The 19,462-nt window shown below is 45.4% G+C and overlaps 1 protein-coding gene and 1 long non-coding RNA gene across 3 annotated transcripts in view; one reads left to right on the forward strand and one right to left on the reverse strand.

The window, feature by feature from the left end:
* Positions 1–19,462, forward strand: part of LOC309354402 — a 146,839-nt gene that overhangs the window by 38,496 nt on the left and 88,881 nt on the right. The gene's annotated exons all lie outside the window — the stretch shown is intronic.
* G3BP2 (G3BP stress granule assembly factor 2) overlaps positions 4,225–19,462 on the reverse strand; it is a 38,349-nt gene continuing 23,111 nt past the window's right edge. Inside the window, exons 7-12 of one of the 2 annotated variants that reach the window (XM_081884185.1) lie at positions 17,629–17,809; positions 15,391–15,489; positions 12,243–12,345; positions 10,569–10,697; positions 10,285–10,403; positions 4,225–7,094 (exon numbers count right to left, since the gene is read on the reverse strand). In XM_081884185.1, the coding sequence (XP_081740311.1) occupies positions 6,822–7,094; positions 10,285–10,403; positions 10,569–10,697; positions 12,243–12,345; positions 15,391–15,489; positions 17,629–17,809 (904 nt within the window). In that variant the 3' untranslated portion in view covers positions 4,225–6,821. The remainder of the gene's footprint in view (positions 7,095–10,284; positions 10,404–10,568; positions 10,698–12,242; positions 12,346–15,390; positions 15,490–17,628; positions 17,810–19,462) is intronic. The other variant, XM_081884186.1, reaches the window with a different exon arrangement.

Genomic DNA, 19,462 nt, shown 5'->3' on the forward strand with positions numbered 1-19,462 from the left:
ATGAAATGCTGCTCCAAGCAGCAACCTGCTGGTTAATAGCCCTGGCCCACTGTGGCTCCGATATTGACAGGAAAATGGTTGACTCGAAAAAGAAAAAAAACCATTACCAAAATGGATGTTAAATTCTCTTTGGTAATGGGTTTATGGGCTTTTCCCCAAGAAGCTGAAGGATGAGAAGTCAGCGTATGTTGAGGAATGTCAACTGGCAGAAGACAGGAGGCGGGTGATGGAAGTTAGAAGCGCTAGACTGTACAGCTGCCCACTACAGAAAACGGTAGGTTCTCGATTATTTCCATTCCTGCTAGCAAAATCCACTTGGGTCTCAGTGTACGAAAGAAAAGCACTGCAAAGCTGGAAGAAAACCCTGTGTGAAATCCTGGACAGCCACTGCTACTCCATGTGGATAATACTGAACTAGATCTGACTCATATATATATAAGCTAATCGCCAAATAGCACCTTAAACCCGGGTTATGGCTGCCACAACAGAATGTCTAGGCACCATTCCCCCACCCAACCATGAGATTTATTTTTATTTTTCATTTCATTTCAATACTGCATTATAAAGGGGGGGGGAATCTTAAAGTGGTTTGTTGTTGTTGTTTAGTCGTTTAGTTGTGTCTGACTCTTCGTGACCCCATGGACCAGAGAACGCCAGGCACCTCTGTCCTCCACTGCCTCCCGCAGTTTGGTCAAACTCATGCAGGTAACCTCGAAAACACTATCCAACCATCTTGTCCTCTGTCGCCCCCTTCTCCTTGTGCCCTCCCATCTTTCCCAACATCAGGGTCTTCTCCAGGGAGTCTTCTCTTCTCATGAGGTGGCCAAAGTACTGGAGCCTCAGCTTCACAATCTGTCCTTCCAGTGAGCACTCAGGGTTGATTTCCTTCAGTATGGAGAGGTTTGATCTTCTTGCAGTCCATGGGACTCTCCAGAGTCTCCTCCAGCACCATAATTCAAAAGCATCAATTCTTCGGCGATCAGCCTTCTTTATGGTCCAGCTCTCACTTCACAAAGTGGTTTACAAGACAATAAATCATCAAACAAAACAGTCCACAGTAAAGGAAATTCAAACTTCAAGGAAAATATTTCAGATCCTTCTCTAAGCGACATTTTGCTTTCCCCATATTTACCTACTTGATTTAAACAGTTGCCCCATTGCAGGAGTACGCCTGGAAGGCAGTGCGGTGTGGTGGCTAGTGTTGGACTAGGACAGGGGTAGGCAACCTAAGGCCCCAGGGGCCGGATGCGGCCCAATCGCCTTCTCAATCTGGCCCGTGGGCGGACCAGGAATCAGTGTGTTTTTACATGAGTAGAATGTGTCCTTTTATTTAAAATGCATCTCTGGGTTATTTGTGGGGCCTGCCTGGTGTTTTTACATGAGTGGAATGTGTGCTTTTATTTAAAATGCATCTCTGGGCTATTTGTGGGGCACAGGAATTCATTACAGTGGTACCTCGGGTTAAGTACTTAATTCGTTCTGGATTAATTAGTTCGTTTCAGGTTTAAGAACCTGAAACTGTTCTTGACCTGAAGGACCACTTTAGCTAATGGGGCCTCTCACTGCTGCCGCACCGCCAGAGCACAATTTCTGTGCTTATCCTGAAGCAAAGTTCTTAACCTGAGAAACTATTTCTGGGTTACCAGAGTCTGTAACCTGAAGCGTATGTAACCCAAGGTACACTGGATCCCCCCCCCCAATATACTCCAGCCTACCACAAGGTCTGAAGGACAGTGGACCAGCCCACAGCTGAAAAAGTTTGCTGACCCCTGGACTAGGACCCGGGAGATCAGGGTTCAAATCCCCACTAAGGCATGAAACGCACGGAGTGACACATTGCGCCAGCTGCAGCCTTTTAACCTACCTCACAGGGCTCTCGTTGGGATTAACGGAGGAGGAAGGTGAACTATGTACTCCTTGAAGGTGGGATATAAATGCAATAAGCAAGCTCTTCTGCTTTGTTGCTGAAGAAAGCTGGAGGGGCTTAGCCAGCCTAGCATCCAGAGATCTCTACATCCAGAGATCTTGTTGCTTTCAGCCAGAGAAATGCAGAATCTATGAATGACTCACAAGAGAGCTGCAGTGAACACACATTGACTTGTACAAGTCAGACTAATGGGCCACCTGGGCTCTAGTCTCACCTAACTGGCTGTGGGTTAAACCACAGAGCCTAGGGCTTGCTGATCAGAAGGTCGGCTGTTCGAATCCTCGCGACGGGGTGAGATCCCGTTGCTCGGTCCCTGCTCCTGCCAACCTAGCAGTTCAAAAGCACGTCAAAGTGCAAGTAAATAGGTACAGCTCCAGCGGGAAGGTAAACGGTATTTCCATGCGCTGCTCTGGTTCACCAGAAGTGGCTTAGTCATGCTGGCCACATGACCCAGGCGCTGAACGCCGGCTCCCTCGGCCTATAGAGCGAGATGAGCTCTTCAACCCCAGAGTCGACCACGACTGGACCTAATGGTCAGTGGTCCCTTTACCTTTATTTATACAAGGCCTGGCTAATTTAGGGGCTTTATACTTCCTGCCAATCTCAGGGGCTGATACTGGACAGCTGTATTCCTTTCTGTGTCTGAAAAGGCCTCGAGCACCTCAACAAAAGCAAATCTGGGTAGGCTGACTGGGCTGTTTCCCAATCTCAGCTCCCAGTTGTGGGTTAAACCACAATCTCAGCTCCTGGCTGTGGGTTAAACCACAGAGCGTAGGCCTTGCAGATCAGAAGGTTGGCGGTTCGAATCCCCGCGAAGGGGTGAGCTCCCATTGCTCAGTCCCTGCTCCTGCCCACCTAGCAGTTCAAAAGCACGTCAAAGTGCAAGTAAATAGGTACAGCTCCGGCGGGAAGGTAAAAGGCATTTCCATGTGCTGCTCTGGTTCACCAGAAGTGGCTTAGTCATGCTGGCCACATGACCCAGACGCTGAACGCCGGCTCTCTTGGCCAGTAAAGCAAAATAAGTACCGCAACCCCAGAGTCGGCCATGATTGGGCCTAATGGTCAGGGGTCCCTTTACCTTTAACTGGCAACAGCTCCAAGGTTTCAAACAGATTGGGCACTGAACATGGGACCTTCGCCATGCACCAAGTCATGGGCCTTCTGCTGGAATGCAAGACTTTTATCATCACTGCGCAAAATAACCAGCTGTCTGCTGAACTAGCCGCTTGTGACAAATAGAAGTCAAAGTGTTGCTGGCATCTGTCTCGGGAGACCATGGTACAGGTACAACAAAACAATTTTTCATGCTGTCTTAAGGTCTGTGAGCTGTCAAGTCTTGAGTTGCCCACACGTGCATCAAAACGCCACTGAGTGGTACAGTCCAGGGATAGTTTCATCTCTTCATCAGCTGCCTGCATGAACCGGACCTCAAGATAGAATATACAAATTCAGTTTGAAAATTTCAACTTTTCCATAAGTGACAGGCTTACGGTGAAGCAGCAGCGGTGGAAGAATAGCCTTCGCCTTGGGAGAGCGAGAACAAGAGAATTCAACAGCAAAGGAAATAGATAGTGCAGTACATGTGATCTGATAGGTAAAGGTAAAGGAACCCCTGACCATTAGGTCCAGTCATGACCGACTCTGGGGTTGCAGCGCTCATCTCACTTTATTGGCCGAGGGAGGCGGCGTACAGCTTCCAGGTTATGTGGCCAACATGACTAAGCTGCTTCTGCCAAACCAGAGCAGCGCATGGAAACGCCGTTTACCTTTCCGCCAGAGCGGTACCTATTTATCTACTTGGACTTGGACGTGCTTTTGAACTGCTAGGTTGGCAGGAGCAGGGACCGAGCAACGAGAGCTCACCCCATTGCGGGGATTCGAACCGCCGATCTTCAGATCTGCAAGTCCTAGGCTCTGTGGTTTAACCCACAGCGCCACCTGCGTCCCTTGTCGTCTGATAAATTCTGCTTAGTGACTTAAAATAAAGACTCTGATCTTCTGCTGGCATAAAAGATCTAGTAGGTTTAGAAAGGGCCATGGGTTCAGCATGCGTGATGGACAATTACAACTGGGTCAACGTGCATATATTTTCACAGCAGCTACAACACAAAGAATTTTGACATGCAGATTGACAGCTTAAGATGCAAGTTGTTGCAAGGCGCAGAATCCACTGCTAGTTAAATTATCAGATTAACAGCAATTCTGGGATCAACAACACCGGCACGATTGCCTTTCCATGTAGTTAACTGCCACGGAGGAACACCAATTCCACTGACAAGAGAATTCGGGACCATTGATGAATGCTGCAGACATCAGTAGTTTATTGGTATGTTTAGTCAAAACACATTCAAAAATGGAAACTTAAAAAGTAAATACTTTCCACCTGCAACAATTAAACTAGATTCTACTAGCATATAATGCTCAACACATTACAGCAATAAAGATGGTAGTCCACTGTCTTGCATACCTACTAAAGCCAAAAGATGGTTAAAGCAAGTTTGTTGAAATAGGACTGCAATAATAGCAATACTACCCCATTGTCAACAAATCAGCAGTTTATAACAGGTCAAAGGAGATCTGTTGCTTTTTTCTTCTAGAGGTACAGTTATTGAAAGGAGGGACAAGAACACTATGAGTCCACAGTACAATAGGCGAACAGTCACCATGTAAACTTCTGTGTATGCTTCCAATATTGTTAATTCATGGCATTTAAAGAAGCCGGCCGGATAGCTGAATGGCTCAGTAGCTCCTCTAATTGTCAGTTACGTATTTTTCTGATTATTTCTCCAGTGCCATTTGCCTTTTAAGAGTTTTTTTTTTAAAGATCGCAGGGCAATACCATAGCACTAAAAAACAAAATAAAAGTCAAGGAACACAAAACACTGGTAAGCAAACCGCTTGCTGAGAAGAGCAGTTTAAAGAAAGGCTTTCATCTTAAAGGTTTATGTTTTTGTGGTGAGGCATTCAAGTACATTTTCCAGGCATCATCTGAAAATGAAACAGTTCAACACAAAACACACCCCCAAATATAACCATGGAAAGAGAGAAATGTGTCCCAGAAAGTGTATGAAAATAGTGCAAGACTTACCGTCAAACATGGAAGACCTCAATTATTATTATTATTATTATTGGGGGGGGGGAGAAAATGATGCAAACTCACTCCCCCTCCCCCTTAACACACAGGCAAGATTTTCCACATTCATAGGAAACAACAAATGGTCACTTTTAACCAAATGCTCCTTGCATTAGGCATTTCTGTTACATTAAAACAAGTGAGGTCTTCCATGCTTAGAGCAGCTCTGAGTGGTCACATATTTTTGCCTCCCCTCCTCAAGAGTAATCCCGAGGCTTACTGAGCTGTCCAGCGTGAAGCCGGGGGAGCATCGTTTTGCTACATTTGCAGTTTTCTGGAATGTGCGATCTATGCAAACAGGAACCTGGAAACAGCAAACCTCTCACCAAAATTCAAGACGCTCTAAAAAAAAAAATCCAAATACACAAGAGGAGGTCCTCCCTCCATGTAAAAATCTGAGCCGTGTGGGCATCAAAGTCGCTTCGAGGTTGTGCAAAATGGGTGACGACAGTTCAAAACCCAGAAATAGCAATTACTTTGAGCTATTCTCCTGCCCTGTGAAAATTGCAGTATCCTTGAGTGTAACAAGTTTTATGTTAAATATGCTTATCCGAAGTATACTTGAAACAAAGGTACGTGCTTGATTAACCTTGGACTTGTCTATGCAAGAATGCACACACGCTTTCACAACTCCATTTCTGTTAAAAATGCAGCCATTTCTTTCCTCCCTCCTTCAAAGGCTTCAGAAACATGTCAACTGCAGAGCTAGGCAAATAATATTCCAGTAACCTTTACCGATTTAAAGATACTGCAATTTTTATACAATGATTTTATAAACATTTTTTTTTACAGCTGTTAAAAGTTTTGCAGCACAGCCATTCATACCACTATACTGTACAAAATCACCAGCAACACTGGAATGATGTATTTAATAGAAGGCACCATCATGCTTATTACATTACCAGAGACCTCAATACAGTAGAGACAATTTTTCACTGTACACTGCTTACAGAAAGGGGAAAGGGGAGAAGGAGTGTGTTGAGCGGTTAGCCATCCCTGTTCTGGAGAAAGGCGGGGGAGCTCATTAAATCCTTTAAAAAAAAAAAAACTTGTTTCGTATTCAGGACTATGATTTTTGAAGTTTTTACATCTGTGTTTACAGCTAAATGGTTTCCTTCTGGAACATACTTGTAGTCTCGTTAAGGTTTGTGTGTGTGTACATATATTGGTCAGAGCAAAGCAGAGCAGATGCCTGCATCGTTTCACAAGCTACTTTTTCCTTGCTGCTTTCAGCAGATGTCAACGTAAAAGGAGTCAAATACCCATTAGTGCGCTTTTGAGTTCATAAAAACGTGAGTTTTTTGGAGCCAAGTGTTCTATAAGGGGGGAAAAGGGTAAGCTTCTCCAATTGCAAAGATTGCACTAGTTGCGTTTCCAACAGTAATAGGCAGAAACAGTAACACTTACACAAAATGTGTAGCAGGAGGGTGCTTTTTTTGTTTTTGTTTTACTGAAAGGACCTTAACTCAAATTAGGCACGCCCTTGTCCTTTTTTTTTTTAAAGTTGCTGCTGCAGAAAGTTTAAATGGTCATTTCTCAGTCCTTAATCTCCAAGTTTAAGTTATACGTTAACAGTGTGACTTCTTTGTGAAATTGGGGAAAGAACGTCCACCTCAATTTAACTGGTAACCAAAGGATGTTTCTCACATCAAAGAAATGATCAAAAAGGCTGTGTTACATTCCAAAGCCAGAAAATTAACAAGAATGCAAACACGACGAATAATGTATCACTGCCAAGACTGCCTGCCAACATTTGGGTCTTCAACGACGTTGACCTGTGAACCGGCCTTCCATCTGCCCAGTTCCTCTTCCGGAGCCAAGTTTGTGGGCCATGCCACCCCTTAGAGGAGGCCCTCTTCCATCGCGGTCTCGCATCATTCCACCACCCACAATGCCACGTGGACCCCCTGGACCTCGGTCGTTGCGCCGGATATCTCTGCGGTCATCGCCGCCACCTCGGGTCTCCCTTTCACGAGCAGCTCTGGTCTTTTTTTCTTCTACGTTCAAGCGCACTTCGCCACGAAACATAACAGGCTTGAAAGGGCGGGGAGGGAGGGAGAAGATAAAAGTGTTAATACCAAAAGCTTAGCTCGTTTTATAGTGTCCAAAGAGGTTCATTAGCTCACTTAGTAGAACATATGCAGAAGCCTCCCAGAGTGGCTGGATATAACCATCATCTCCATGCATGCAACATTAGAGCACTGAGTGTGCATAGCTAACCTAACTGCTGACAGACATTGGCAGACCAGATCAGAACGCATCGTTTCTTTAGAGTGTGTCAATCGCAATGCTAGCTAGTATTCAGGTGTCTTATCATTAGCAATTCTTATTACTGTTATCTTGCTAGCTACAATACACAGACCCAGTGGACGTTGTTTTGCACCACCTGTGACAACGTTGTTTGTATGGATGGCAGAGATCTATAACAATAATAAATTTTATTTATACCCTGCCCTTCCCAGCCAAGACTGGGCTCAGGGCGGCTAACAACCAATAATAAAAACAAGTTAAAATACAACTTTAAAAACAAGATTAAATACAACATTGAAATATTAAAATGCAGTCTCTTCACAGGAGGAGAAAGGAAAAAAAGAAAGAGGGAGAGGGAATCAAACTGATTCTAAGCCAAAGGCCAGGTGGAACGACTCTGTCTTACAGGCCCTGCGGAAAGAAATCAGATCCTGCAGGGCCCTGGTCTCATGAGACAGAGCGTTCCACCAGGCTGGAGCCAGTGTCGAAAAGGCCCTGGCTCTGGTTGAGGCTAATCTAACTTCCTTAGGGCCCGGGACCTCTATGGTGTTGCTATTTATGGACCTTAAGGTCCTCTGTGGGGCATACTGGGAGAGGCGGTCCCATAGGTACGAGGGTCCTAGGCCGTGAAGGGCTTTAAAGGTTAAAACTAGCACCTTAAATCTGACCTTGTACTCCACTGGGAGCCAGTGCAGCTGGAAAAGCCCTGGGTGAATATGCTCCCATGGCAGAGGCCCTGTGAGGCAGAAGCTGCCATACTTTGAACATTCCTTACAAAACTCCACTTTAGAAGCAATGCATATTCTTAGTTATCCCAGATCACTCCTTTCTTCAGGTCTAGGAATCTGGGTGCAAGGACGGCCAATTCTCAATTGAGCTGATTATCCAAACACAGTAAGCAACTGGTCATTAAAAAAAAAAAAATATTACAAGAATACGACTTCCCGTCAGGGTCTGTCAGCCTCTCAGGTATGTGCCATTCCCATTCTAAGAGAACGAGGGAGGTGTTGGTTGTGAGTTCTGGCACCTCTTTTTTCTAGAAAAATAGCACTGCTTCCTGTTATCTTGAAATATTGTGAAGTTATTCTCTTGCCACTTTCTACTGTACACAGTAATTCTGTAACCGTTTTGTGCCGCATCTAAAGTTATGCCCTCAAATCTCTATCCTGATTCACTTCTTTCAAGAGCGGTAATTTTCAGTAATAACACTTTGCAATTTAGAATACTCTCGGTATTCAATGGTGTCGCAAACAAATAGCTGTGATCTATTTTCGGATAGGAGAGGATTATTTTCACTATTACATTAACTAGGGACTGGTTTACACTGCACTTTGCCTCTCATCAGTTCAGCTATCACTTGCTATGCATTAACTGTGACCTCTTCATAAACCTTCAATTCAAATCCTTCTTCTAATTGAGGTCTGGATTACGGAGTTAGGGAGATTCCCGTTTGTTTGTTTTAAAGCCACTACAATAAATGTGCAGTGGGGAGGAAGGAGAGGAAGTGCAAAACTTGTTCCTGGACTTCACTGTGAAGTATTGATCTACAAAAGGCAGGCAAGTGCCATCTGATCAGGACTACAGCCAGATCCTCACCCTGTTGAGATTACACTCCTTCTGAGCTGCAGATATGTGGGACTGTTACCATATTTTTCGCTCTATAGGACGCACTTTTTCCCCTCCAAAAATGAAGGGGAAATGTGTGTGCGTCCTATGGAGCGAACGCAGGCTTTCTCTGAAGCCTGGAGAGCGAGAGGGGTCGATGCGCACCGACCCCTCTCGCTCTCCAGGCTTCAGGCAGCTATCTGCAAGCCTTCGGAGCAGCCTGAAGCCCGGGGAGCGCAGCGGGAGTTGGCGCTGCACTCCCCGGGCTTCAGGCAGCTATCCGCAAGCCTTCGGAGCGCAGCGGGAGTTCCTGCCAGGCTCCGAAGGGTTGCAAATAGCTGCCTGTTTTGGGGGCTGGGGTGGGGGGAAGCTCGGGCTTCCCCCATCCCCAGCCCCACAAGCTCCGGGAGTGGTGGCAAGGTTGCGCGCAATCTTGCCACCGCTCCTGGACCTGTTTTGGGGGCTGGGATCAGGGGAAGCTCGGGCTTCCCCCGCCCCAGCCCCGTGTCTAAAAACGAAACCGCGCGCAACCTCTCCCGGCTGGAGAGGTTGTGCGTGGCTAAAGAGGAAGCCAAGACAGCCAGCGGGATGGATCCTGCTCGGTGTCTTAGCTTCTTTCCTCTTTGGGGCTGGGGGGGGGGGGAATAATTTTTTTTCTTTATTCCCCCCCCCCAAATCTAGGTGTGCCCTATGGTCCGGTGCGCCCTATGGAGCGAAAAACACGGTACACGTCACATGTCTGTTTACATTCCAGCACAGATTGCTGGCATGAGCGGAACCTCCGCTCGGTATTGCTTTTTTCCCTCTCTCCCAGAAGAAGAACAAAAAGGAGAGAGGCCATGTTTTTCTTTGTCCTGATTTATGTATAATAAATACATAGCTTAGCATCGTATCCACGCCTCGGGCCTGATTCTGTTGTGTGATTACTCTGCTGAGTAATGTGTGCTCCAGCATGCACCACAACTTGAGTCGCAGAAGCACGTCGGAGGAGGATGACTGATGGATCTCCACAGCGGCAAGGCTGAGAGGGAGACGGCCGAGCCAGCTGGCTTTTCACCCCTCGGTTCCGACACTCCCCACCCCCCTGACAGAATGGACTCTTATCACTTCAGGCTGCAAGTGGGAAATAGCATTATTAAGCTTTTTCCACACAGAACACTTACCTACAAAAAAAAAACCCATGGCACCTAAAGGAGAAAGGCTTTTAAGCCAGGTCTTTCACTGTTTTATTCCTGGTTCACAGAAATCCATTGATGGATGAATGTGAAGTGGGTGGGGACTTACAAAAGTCTAAGACAGCAGAATTCAATGTGTCATAATGAAAACAGAATCTAACACTAGTTTATCACATGGTGACTAGATTACTTACTTTTGCCAATAAAATCTTCTGAACTGGCTCAGAATCATCAAACACCACAAAGCCGAAGTTTGGGAGTTTTCCTCCAACACCTTTCGTATTGATGCGAAGTTCCACAACATTCCCAAAGCCTGTGAAAGCAGGGTGTAGATGGTTATGGGAAAATGTAAAACATCTATTAAACAGCAAGGCAGTTTGCTCAGAAGGCAATTTCAGCAATGCTAATTAGAGATGTAACTTAATATGGGACTAGCAAGAATCCCCACCACCTCAAGCTTCACTTATGTGTCACTTACTCATGAAAAACTCTTTCAGTTCATTCTCGTCAATATCATGTGGTAAATTGCCAACGAAGAGCTGATGACTGTCTGGATAGCGAATTATTCGTCGATTGTCTGATTCGTTTTGGTCCATGTATCCTTGACCTGCATTCATACAAAACCGGGACGCAAACAGCAGTCAGCTTACAAACACATGGGAGGCTCCTGCTGGCGAAAATGAACTCTGGATTCAATCCCATGTTCAGCTCTATTTCATAAAATGGATGCTGTCTTTGTTATCTGTTGTAGCCAGGAATGTCAAAATTCGGCCAGGGACTTCACAGTTAGGAGAAAACGAAGCCTAAAAGGTTTAAGGGGAGGCAAGAGAGAAACCTAACAGGTATCAGCAACTAGAAACTTATCCTGGATTCTATTCCCTTTCTGGCAGGCTAAAAGGTTAGGAGAGAAAGTTGAAGTAACATTTTATATATATACAGTGGTACCTCTGGATGTGAACGCAACCCGTGTCTGCGCGGGTCGCGATTCGCCACGTCTGCACATGCGCGTGACGTCATTCTGAGTGTCTGCGCATGTGCGAGCGGCGAAACCCAGAAGTAACCCATTCCGTTACTTCCGGGACGCCGCGGGACGCAACCGAAAAAGATTTAACCTGAAGTGTCTTTAACCTGAGGTATGACTGTATATAGGGACGCAGGTGGCGCTGTGGGTAAAACCTCAGTGCCTAGGACTTGCCGATCGTATGGTCAGCGGTTCGAATCCCCGTGGCGGGGTGAGCTCCTGTCTTTCGGTCCCAGCTCCTGCCCACCTAGCAGTTTGAAAGCATCCCTAAGTGCAAGTAGATAAATAGAGACCGCTTTATAGCGGGAAGGTAAACGGCGTTTCCGTGTGCCGCACTGGTGCTGGCTCACCAGAGCAGCTTCGTCACGCTGGCCATGTGACCCGGAAGTGTCTCTGGACAGCGCTGGCCCCCAGCCTCTTAAGTGAGATGGGCGCACAACCCTAGAGTCGGACATGACTGGCCCGTACGGGCAGGGGTACCTTTACCTTTACCTTATGACTGTATATATATATATATATATATATATATACATGGGGGGGGGAGGGAGAGAGACGAGGGAATTAAAAAGAGCAAATATAGAGCCCTGAAGTACTATAAATGGGGCTGGAGCACTGTGGAAGTTAGAGAGCACACTTGGAAGACTGCAAATGGAACTAGAAGAGAAATGGAAATGCCTATTTATTAACTTAAGATAGGTAAATAGTCAAGTTCAGATTTAGCTGGATGTGTTTTCTTCTTGTTCTTATAGGAAAAGAGGTGGGCTTTTTTTAAGAACTTATTTTCAGAAGCTGTTCACTTGTTACTTTGCAAAAGCCTTTGGGGAAAACCTCTCTCCCCCTCTCTGTGTGTGTATGTGTGTAATTGTCATGTACCTTCAAGGCCATAAGGGCCTTTCACATTCAAATTTAAAGCTACTTAGGGTAGGCCACAGAATCATTGGATTGTGGAGTTGGAAGTGTCCCAGAGAGTCATAGAGTCCAACTCCTGGAAATGCAAGAATCTCAACTAAAGCATCCATAACAGATGGCCACCCAACCTGTCAAACCAGGTGAACGACCTGATTTTCTAAGGAAAACCCAGAAAACCCACTGTAAGCCAAATTTGCAATACTGGTGCTTGGATTTTCTTACCTGGTCTGGGGCCCCTTGAGGGAAAGCCTAGCCGCTCCCGCGGACGCTGTTCACGCACACGAGGAGGTTGAGACTGGGTTTCAGGTTTTGTTTCTACTCTTTGCTGGAACGGGAAAAGGCACGGTTAGCAAAAATTCTAAAGATAACTTGGACAGCCGAAGCAGAGCAACTCATAAATGCAGAATAAAGCTGTTGGGGGGTTTTTTTTGTTTGTTTTGTAGCTGGAAAAACATTCCACTTATGAATTCCTCTGTACCAATCCAGGACTGTAGGGCTTACTTTTTGTTATAAAACAAAAAAGTTGAGTTCTGAACTACATCTTATTCAGACTAGCTAAAGCCCAAAGCACTAGTGGTGATGAGGGTTTTTAAGGGTTGGCCCCTGGCAACCCTGAAAAGCCGCCCCCCCAAAGGTCAGGACCTTCTTAAGCACCATGCCATGAGAGCTACTATCAGAGCAGCTTAAGCACTGGGAGAGCTGAGAAGCAGAGCAACGCCATTGGCTCTGCTGCGAAAGGCCAGCTGCATCAGGTCTCTTCTTTCCTCAGCTGTCGTCTGTGGACAGCCATTTCATCAGGGTGCCTTGGTGGGAGAGACGGGAAGCCGGGTTCAAGGCATCTGCTTTGCTGGAGGCCAAGCTCCAGCAGGCACCTCCTGCCACTGAACTAAGCCAGCTGGTCAATACAGGAACAACTGCTGAGAAATTGGGGTCTGGGTTTCGAATTTTATATTCCTCTTCCCCCCTCATCCCTTTTCCCTTGTGTGCTGTATCTTTATTGTTAGACTGTAAATCTTGGGAGTATAGGGACGCAGGTGGCGCTGTGGGTTAAACCACAGAGCCTAGGACTTGTCGATCAGAAGGTCGGCAGTTTGAATCCCCACAACAGGGTGAACTCCCATTGCTCGGTCCCTGCTCCTGCCCACCTAGCAGTTCAAAAGCACATCAAAGTGCAAGTAGATAAATAGGTACTGCTCCGGCGGGAAGGTAAACGGCGTTTCCGTGAGCTGCTCTGGTTCGCCAGAAGCGGCTTAGTCATGCTGGCCACATGACCCAGAAGCTGTACGCCGGCTCCCTCGGCCAATGAAGCAAGATGAGCGCCGCAACCCCAGAGTCATCCGCGACTGGACCTAATGGTCAGGGGTCCCTTTACCTTTTAAAGCTAGGGAGTGTTTGTTTTTAAATGGATTTATTATTGTTATTTATTTCTACAAGCCAATACCTCCCTCTTATTTCTCAATGACCCAACTTTGGCTTCATTCCTGTTGGTATTCAGTGTTGATGACAATAAAACATGTGGCTTCTTTCTACACTAACTAACCAATCCTACCGACTCCTTAGTGGGAGAGGCCATGTCCAGGCCAACTTGAGTAAAATATTTTGAGGGGTGGGCAGGTAATCCCCACCCCACATAATAAATCATTTGACATGACAGACACACACCATTTGAATGGCAATGCCCATCAACTTTGGGAGGGGGGGTGGCCCCCTCAAATATTTTATGACATGGGCATAGGAGCGAACTCCTATGCCCATGTCAGTAGATGGTTTTACACTTAATGATTTTTAACATTCGGGAAAACTATAAATCTTTTACACTGCCAGCAATGTTTTACTGTAAAGGTTTTCAACCTTTTTGAGTCCACGGCTCTCTTGACAAACTACATTCTACCTGTAGCACCCCTGTGGGGCTCACCCCTTGTTTGAATAGCTGGCAGCCCCTCACCCTTTTTCAAACACCCTTCCTTGTGGAGTGTTCCCTCAGCCTCCTCTCCTTGGGAGTCCTCTGGGCAGCCCCTGATCTCTGAGCTGCCCCAAAGAGAAGTGCCTCTTCACATTGCTCCACAGGGGCCTGGGACTTGTCTGTCCATTTCCAACAGCAGGGGCTGGCGGACTGGCTGGGCTCCCTGAACTGCTTGCTTGCTTGCTCCGAAGCTGCCTCAGCTCCTGGCAACCAGCACCCCCTGGCCAGCCCCAGAGGCACCATTCGCCTGCGGAGCTAGTAGCCAGGGCTGCTGCAACAAACAGCTGTGCAAGCCTTTGGGAGGCAGAGACACGAGAGGACACCAGAGGAGAGGGGGAAGGAAAGAGGGACAGAGGCCAGTGTTGCCCGCGGCAGCCCTGACCATCATTCAAGGCACCCCAAGGTGCCACAGCACACTGGTTGAAAACCACTGCCCTGTTCATTTCAACTAAGCTTGCAACAGTGGGCTGTGTCAAAGGGTCTGATAATGCTGTTCGTATGAAATCTTTAAATGTCTCATACCAGAGCTGGGTTCTTCACCTTGCCTTTTGGTATGGTAGCTGTGTTTACGCAGATTTGCTAAGTTTTTTTTAAGGGGAAAGCAGCAGCATTGTGCTTAAACCTATCTCCGTGTCCTCCACGAAACATTCTCTAGTAATTTTAAGGTGCAGAAAGATGAACTCAACTACCTTTTCAACTACCCATGGCTCACTCTGGGATAATCTGTTAAGACGGAGAGTAGAAGACCCTTAACTGCTATAATCAGCTCTAAACTACTGTACAAACCTGCTTAATGTTTGACTGTATCATTTATTTTGCATATGAATTGAATGTTTCTTGGGGGTGGGGGTATATAGGGATTGAATATTATATGTATTTTTTGAAACAGAAAAATAAAGAAGTTTTTTTGTTTTAAAGAAAGTAACTGGGTATGATATCTTGAATAATGAAATATACACTTCTTAGATTTTCAAAAACGGTTCAAATGAAAGTGTGGATGATCCCCAAGGGAACCCTTCTACACCTTTGTTCCAGACAATTTATATATCACACTGCCACAAACATTCTGGAAATAGGAGTAACAGTAATACTGGTAAGCAGGGCTTTTTTCAGCCAGAACTTGCCAGAATTCAGTTCCAGCATCTCTCAAGTGGGCACCACTGCCATTATAAGAGAACAAGGGAGGCGTTCATGGCAAATTCCAGCACCTCTTTCTCTAGAAAAACATCACTGCTGGTAAGAAATGAATGAACCAGTCTATAAAACAGTCATAAGTTGGTACAGGGTGCTGGGATATATATTAAGCAGCCAATTGGCATAATTCGAGGAATTGTAACTTGCTTTGTTAGTGAAGCAGTTTGTAGATGTAAACAAGCAGACAATCTAAGGTGTTCACAGACTGGTTACCTGTGAGACTGGTGCTTTAACATGGGGTGGAATTCCAGAGGAAGAAACAGTACCACTAGGAGGCAGGTTTTTACTGGTCACTGAAGCCCAAGAGAAAGCCTGCAGGAAATGCAACAAACCTGGGCTGCTCATCATGGAAAACCACGGACATTTCTTATGGGAAAACTAGACCAATAGAAATATTTGCTCTACAGCAAGACAGTCTCAGAATTAAGTGCAATCATAATACGATGCCAGCAAAACAGATTGTGAATGTTTTTACCATTTTAGTTATCTATTCGTTTCAACAGATCATGTTCATCACCTTAGCCTGCAATCCTATACTCACTTAACGGGGGGTAAAAGAGAGGGGAGTTTTGTATGAGTACATTTTTTGTGCTTTATCATTCTTTGAGGGCTAGTACAGACTTAATATTCCCAGAGACTGGAAACTGGCCAAACACAGGCACTATACACAATCCTTCTGCTCTCAGGACCAAATTCCCTCACACTTTCCCTGTCAGTCTTAATTGTGGTAGCATGCGATATCATTTCTGTCATTAGCTGCAATTAGGACCAACCAGGGTCTTCCCTAACTAGAAGAAGAAGAAGAAGAGTTTGGATTTGATATCCTGCTTTATCACTACCCAAAGGAGTCTCAAAGCAGCTAACATTCTCCTTTCCCTTCCTCCCCCACAACAAACACTCTGTGAGGTGAGTGGGGCTGAGAGACTTCAGAGAAGTGTGACTGGCCCCAGGTCACCCAGCAGCTGCATGTGTAGGAGCGGAGACGCGAACCCGGTTCACCAGATTACGAGTCTACCACTCTTAACCACTACACCACACTGGCTCTCAGGACCACACTAGGACCTCTTCCCCCCTAGAAAAGAAAGTTCTGTTTAGAGATGCTACTGGGTTCTGTTCTCAATTTTTACAACCCAGTGGCATCTGCAGCATGAAGTGCCTTTTACCAGCTTAGGCTGGTTTGCCAGCTATGATCCCACCAGAAAGGAAATAGGCAGATCCCGTTGGTAACTTCCCATTTAGACTACTGTAAAGCACTGGATGTGCTTTGAACAGTCAAAAGCTTCAGATGATTCAAAACAGGCTAGAATACTGACTGGGACCAGTTATATGGAATTTACCTTGTCTGTTTTGAAGCAGTTAAAACTGATTGCTGGTCCACTGACAAGCACAATTCAGAGTGTTTGAATTGTGCTCGTCAGTGGATCAGGAATTACTTTAACTACCGTTTTTTTTGCTCTATAAGACGCACCAGACCACAAGACGCACCGAGTTTTTGGAGGAGGAAAACAAGAAAAAAAATATTCTGAATCTCAGAAGCCAGAACAGCAAGAGGGATCACTGTGCAGTGAAAGCAGCAATCCCTCTTGCTGTTCTGGCTTCTGGGATAGCTGCGCAGTCTGCATTCGCTCCATAAGACGCACACACATTTCCCCTTACTTTTTAGGAGGGGAAAAGTGAGTCTTATAGAGCAAAAAATACGGTATTTCAGGTGTTGCCTTTATGACTTGGAGTAAAGTATCTCTGAAGGAGCACCTCTTCCAAATCAACCTATCCCAACTGATCCAAGATCCTTCTACAGGTGCCCTTATAGCAGAGGTTAGGTAGGCACAATTAGGGAACGGGTCTAATTGGTTGTGATCCCTATTTATAGAATGTTCTCCTGAAGGAGTCTCATCAAGAGGCACCAAACATGATTACTCTGTAATAGCTAAATATGTCATAGCTAAAAAGCAATATGTGTAAGTACTCAAGATCATAACCTTGTGGGTAACTTTACTGTGACTTCTTCCCAAAGCTCTCAAATTAATAGGCTGTCATAACAGAACACAGTGCCTGCAATATTTTCCCCTTCTACTGGGAGGGAAGGGAATCATGGGACTAGATGCATTTCAATTTACACTGTAAGAAAGCAGTAAAGAATCAATTTTGTTAAAAACTTGCTGTCCTATATCAACAGTACTAATGAGTTTTGATTTTTAAGAAGATTCTTAAAATACATTTACTAGCCTGAGTACCCATTAGAAACATTTTTCATTTGGCTTTGGACTATAAGTAATGTGAATGTCCATTTGTATGGAAGGGCAATGGGAACAATCATTTATACTGAATACTCAATGCAGAAAGCTACTCCCACCAGTTCTGTTTGTGATTGTAGCTACCCAAGTTTCCTCACAATCCGAGTTTGACAGCCATCTTCAGTCTAGCTACACAAAGCATTGAAAATTAACCAACCTTTGGTGGTTCTTGTGGTAGAGAAACTGTTTCTACAGGAGGTGGGGATGGGGATTTTTCTTCTAGCTCTTCAATATTTTTTTCTTCCGCTTCAGGTTTTAATTCCTCAGCTTTTGATTCAGATTCCAGCTCAGGCTCAGGTTCGTGAGTAGATTCTTCCAACGTTTCTTCTATTCCATTACTAGAAGAATTGGATGCAGCTAAATTAATTGTAAAATGCTAACAGATAGCAGAACCAGATATACTGACATAATATAATAATTAATAATAAAATAATAATAATAATAATAGCAATAACAATAACAATAATACATTTTATTTATACCCTCGGCCAGAGCCTGACTCAGGGCGGCTAAGACCAATAAAATCACAGTAAAAACATAATGGGGGGGAGAGAACTCAATTTAAAATACAGGTTAAAATGCAATTTAAAATGCAGCCTCATTTTAAAGTACCGGTAGCGGATAAATCAAGACCATAAGGGAAGGGAAACATAAGGGTCAGACCAAGTCCAAAGCAAAGGCCACGTGGAACAGCTCTGTCTTGCAGGCCCTGTGGAAAGATGTCAAGTCCCGCAGGGCCCTGGTCTCTTGTGATAGAGTGTCCCACCAAGTTGGGGCCAGTGGTGAAAAGGCCCTGGCCCTAGTTGAAACCAATCTAACCTCCTTGAGGCTCGGGACCTTTTGTTATTTGTGGACCTTAAGGTCCTCCGCGGGGCATACCAGGAGAGGCAGTCCAGTAGGTACGTGGGTCCTAGGCTGCATAGGGCTTTAAAGGTCAAAACCAGCACCTTAAACCTGACCCAGTACTCTACCGGGAGCCAGCGCAGTTGGTAAAGCACTGGGTGAATATGCTCCCATGGCAGAGACCCCGTGAGGAGCCTCGCTGCAGCATTCTGCACCCACTGGAGTTTCTGGGTCAGCTTCAAGAGCAGCCCCGCATAGAGCGAGTTACAATAATCAAGCCTGGAGGCGACCATCGCATGGATCACTGTGACCAGATCAGGGCGATGAGCAACGGTAGCTATCGGTGGGGTAAAGCTGACTGTACATCCTACCAGCCTTTGCCCCATTTTGCATATGCATCTCAACCATCCTGCAATCCATGATTTTGCTGAACTCTTTTCTGTTGAATCACAATTTCACTGGCCCTTTAAACTCTGACTACTGGTAGCTGGACAAATCCATCATTCCTATACAGTGGTACCTCAGGTTAAGTACTTAATTCGTTCCGGAGGTCCGTACTTAACGTGAAACTGTACTTAAGCTGAAGCACCACTTTAGCTAATGGGGCCTCCTGCTGCTGCTGCACCACCGAAGCACAATTTCTGTTCTCATCCTGAAGCAAAGTTCTTAACCTGAAGCAATATTTCTGGGTTAGCAGAGTCTGTAACCTGAAGCATATGTAACCCGAGGTACCACTGTAGTGCCATAAAAAAAGTACATAGCCATTCTTTAACTAGTGTACTCACCAAGAAACACAGTTTAACAAATTAATTTCCTTCCGAGATGACTCCCAAGAATTGCCTTAAGTTTGCCTTATCAATTACCTCATCCCCTTACAACCCTAGCATTTACTTCTTGTATACATAAGCCAGTAATTTTTGGTTATAAGTAAAAGTAACTACCGTATTTTTTGCTCTATAAGACTCACTTTTCCCCTCCTAAAAAGTAAGTGGAAATGTGTGTGCGTCTTATGGAGCGAATGCAGGCTGCGCAGCTATCCCAGAAGCCAGAACAGCAAGAGGGATTGCTGCTTTCACTGCGTAGCGATCCCTCTTGCTGTTCTGGCTTCTGGGATTCAGAATATTTTTTTTTCTTGTTTTCCTCCTCCA

The sequence above is a fragment of the Podarcis melisellensis genome, assembly GCF_964234715.1.
Source record: "Podarcis melisellensis genome assembly, chromosome: 13".
Taxonomy (NCBI): domain Eukaryota; kingdom Metazoa; phylum Chordata; class Lepidosauria; order Squamata; family Lacertidae; genus Podarcis; species Podarcis melisellensis.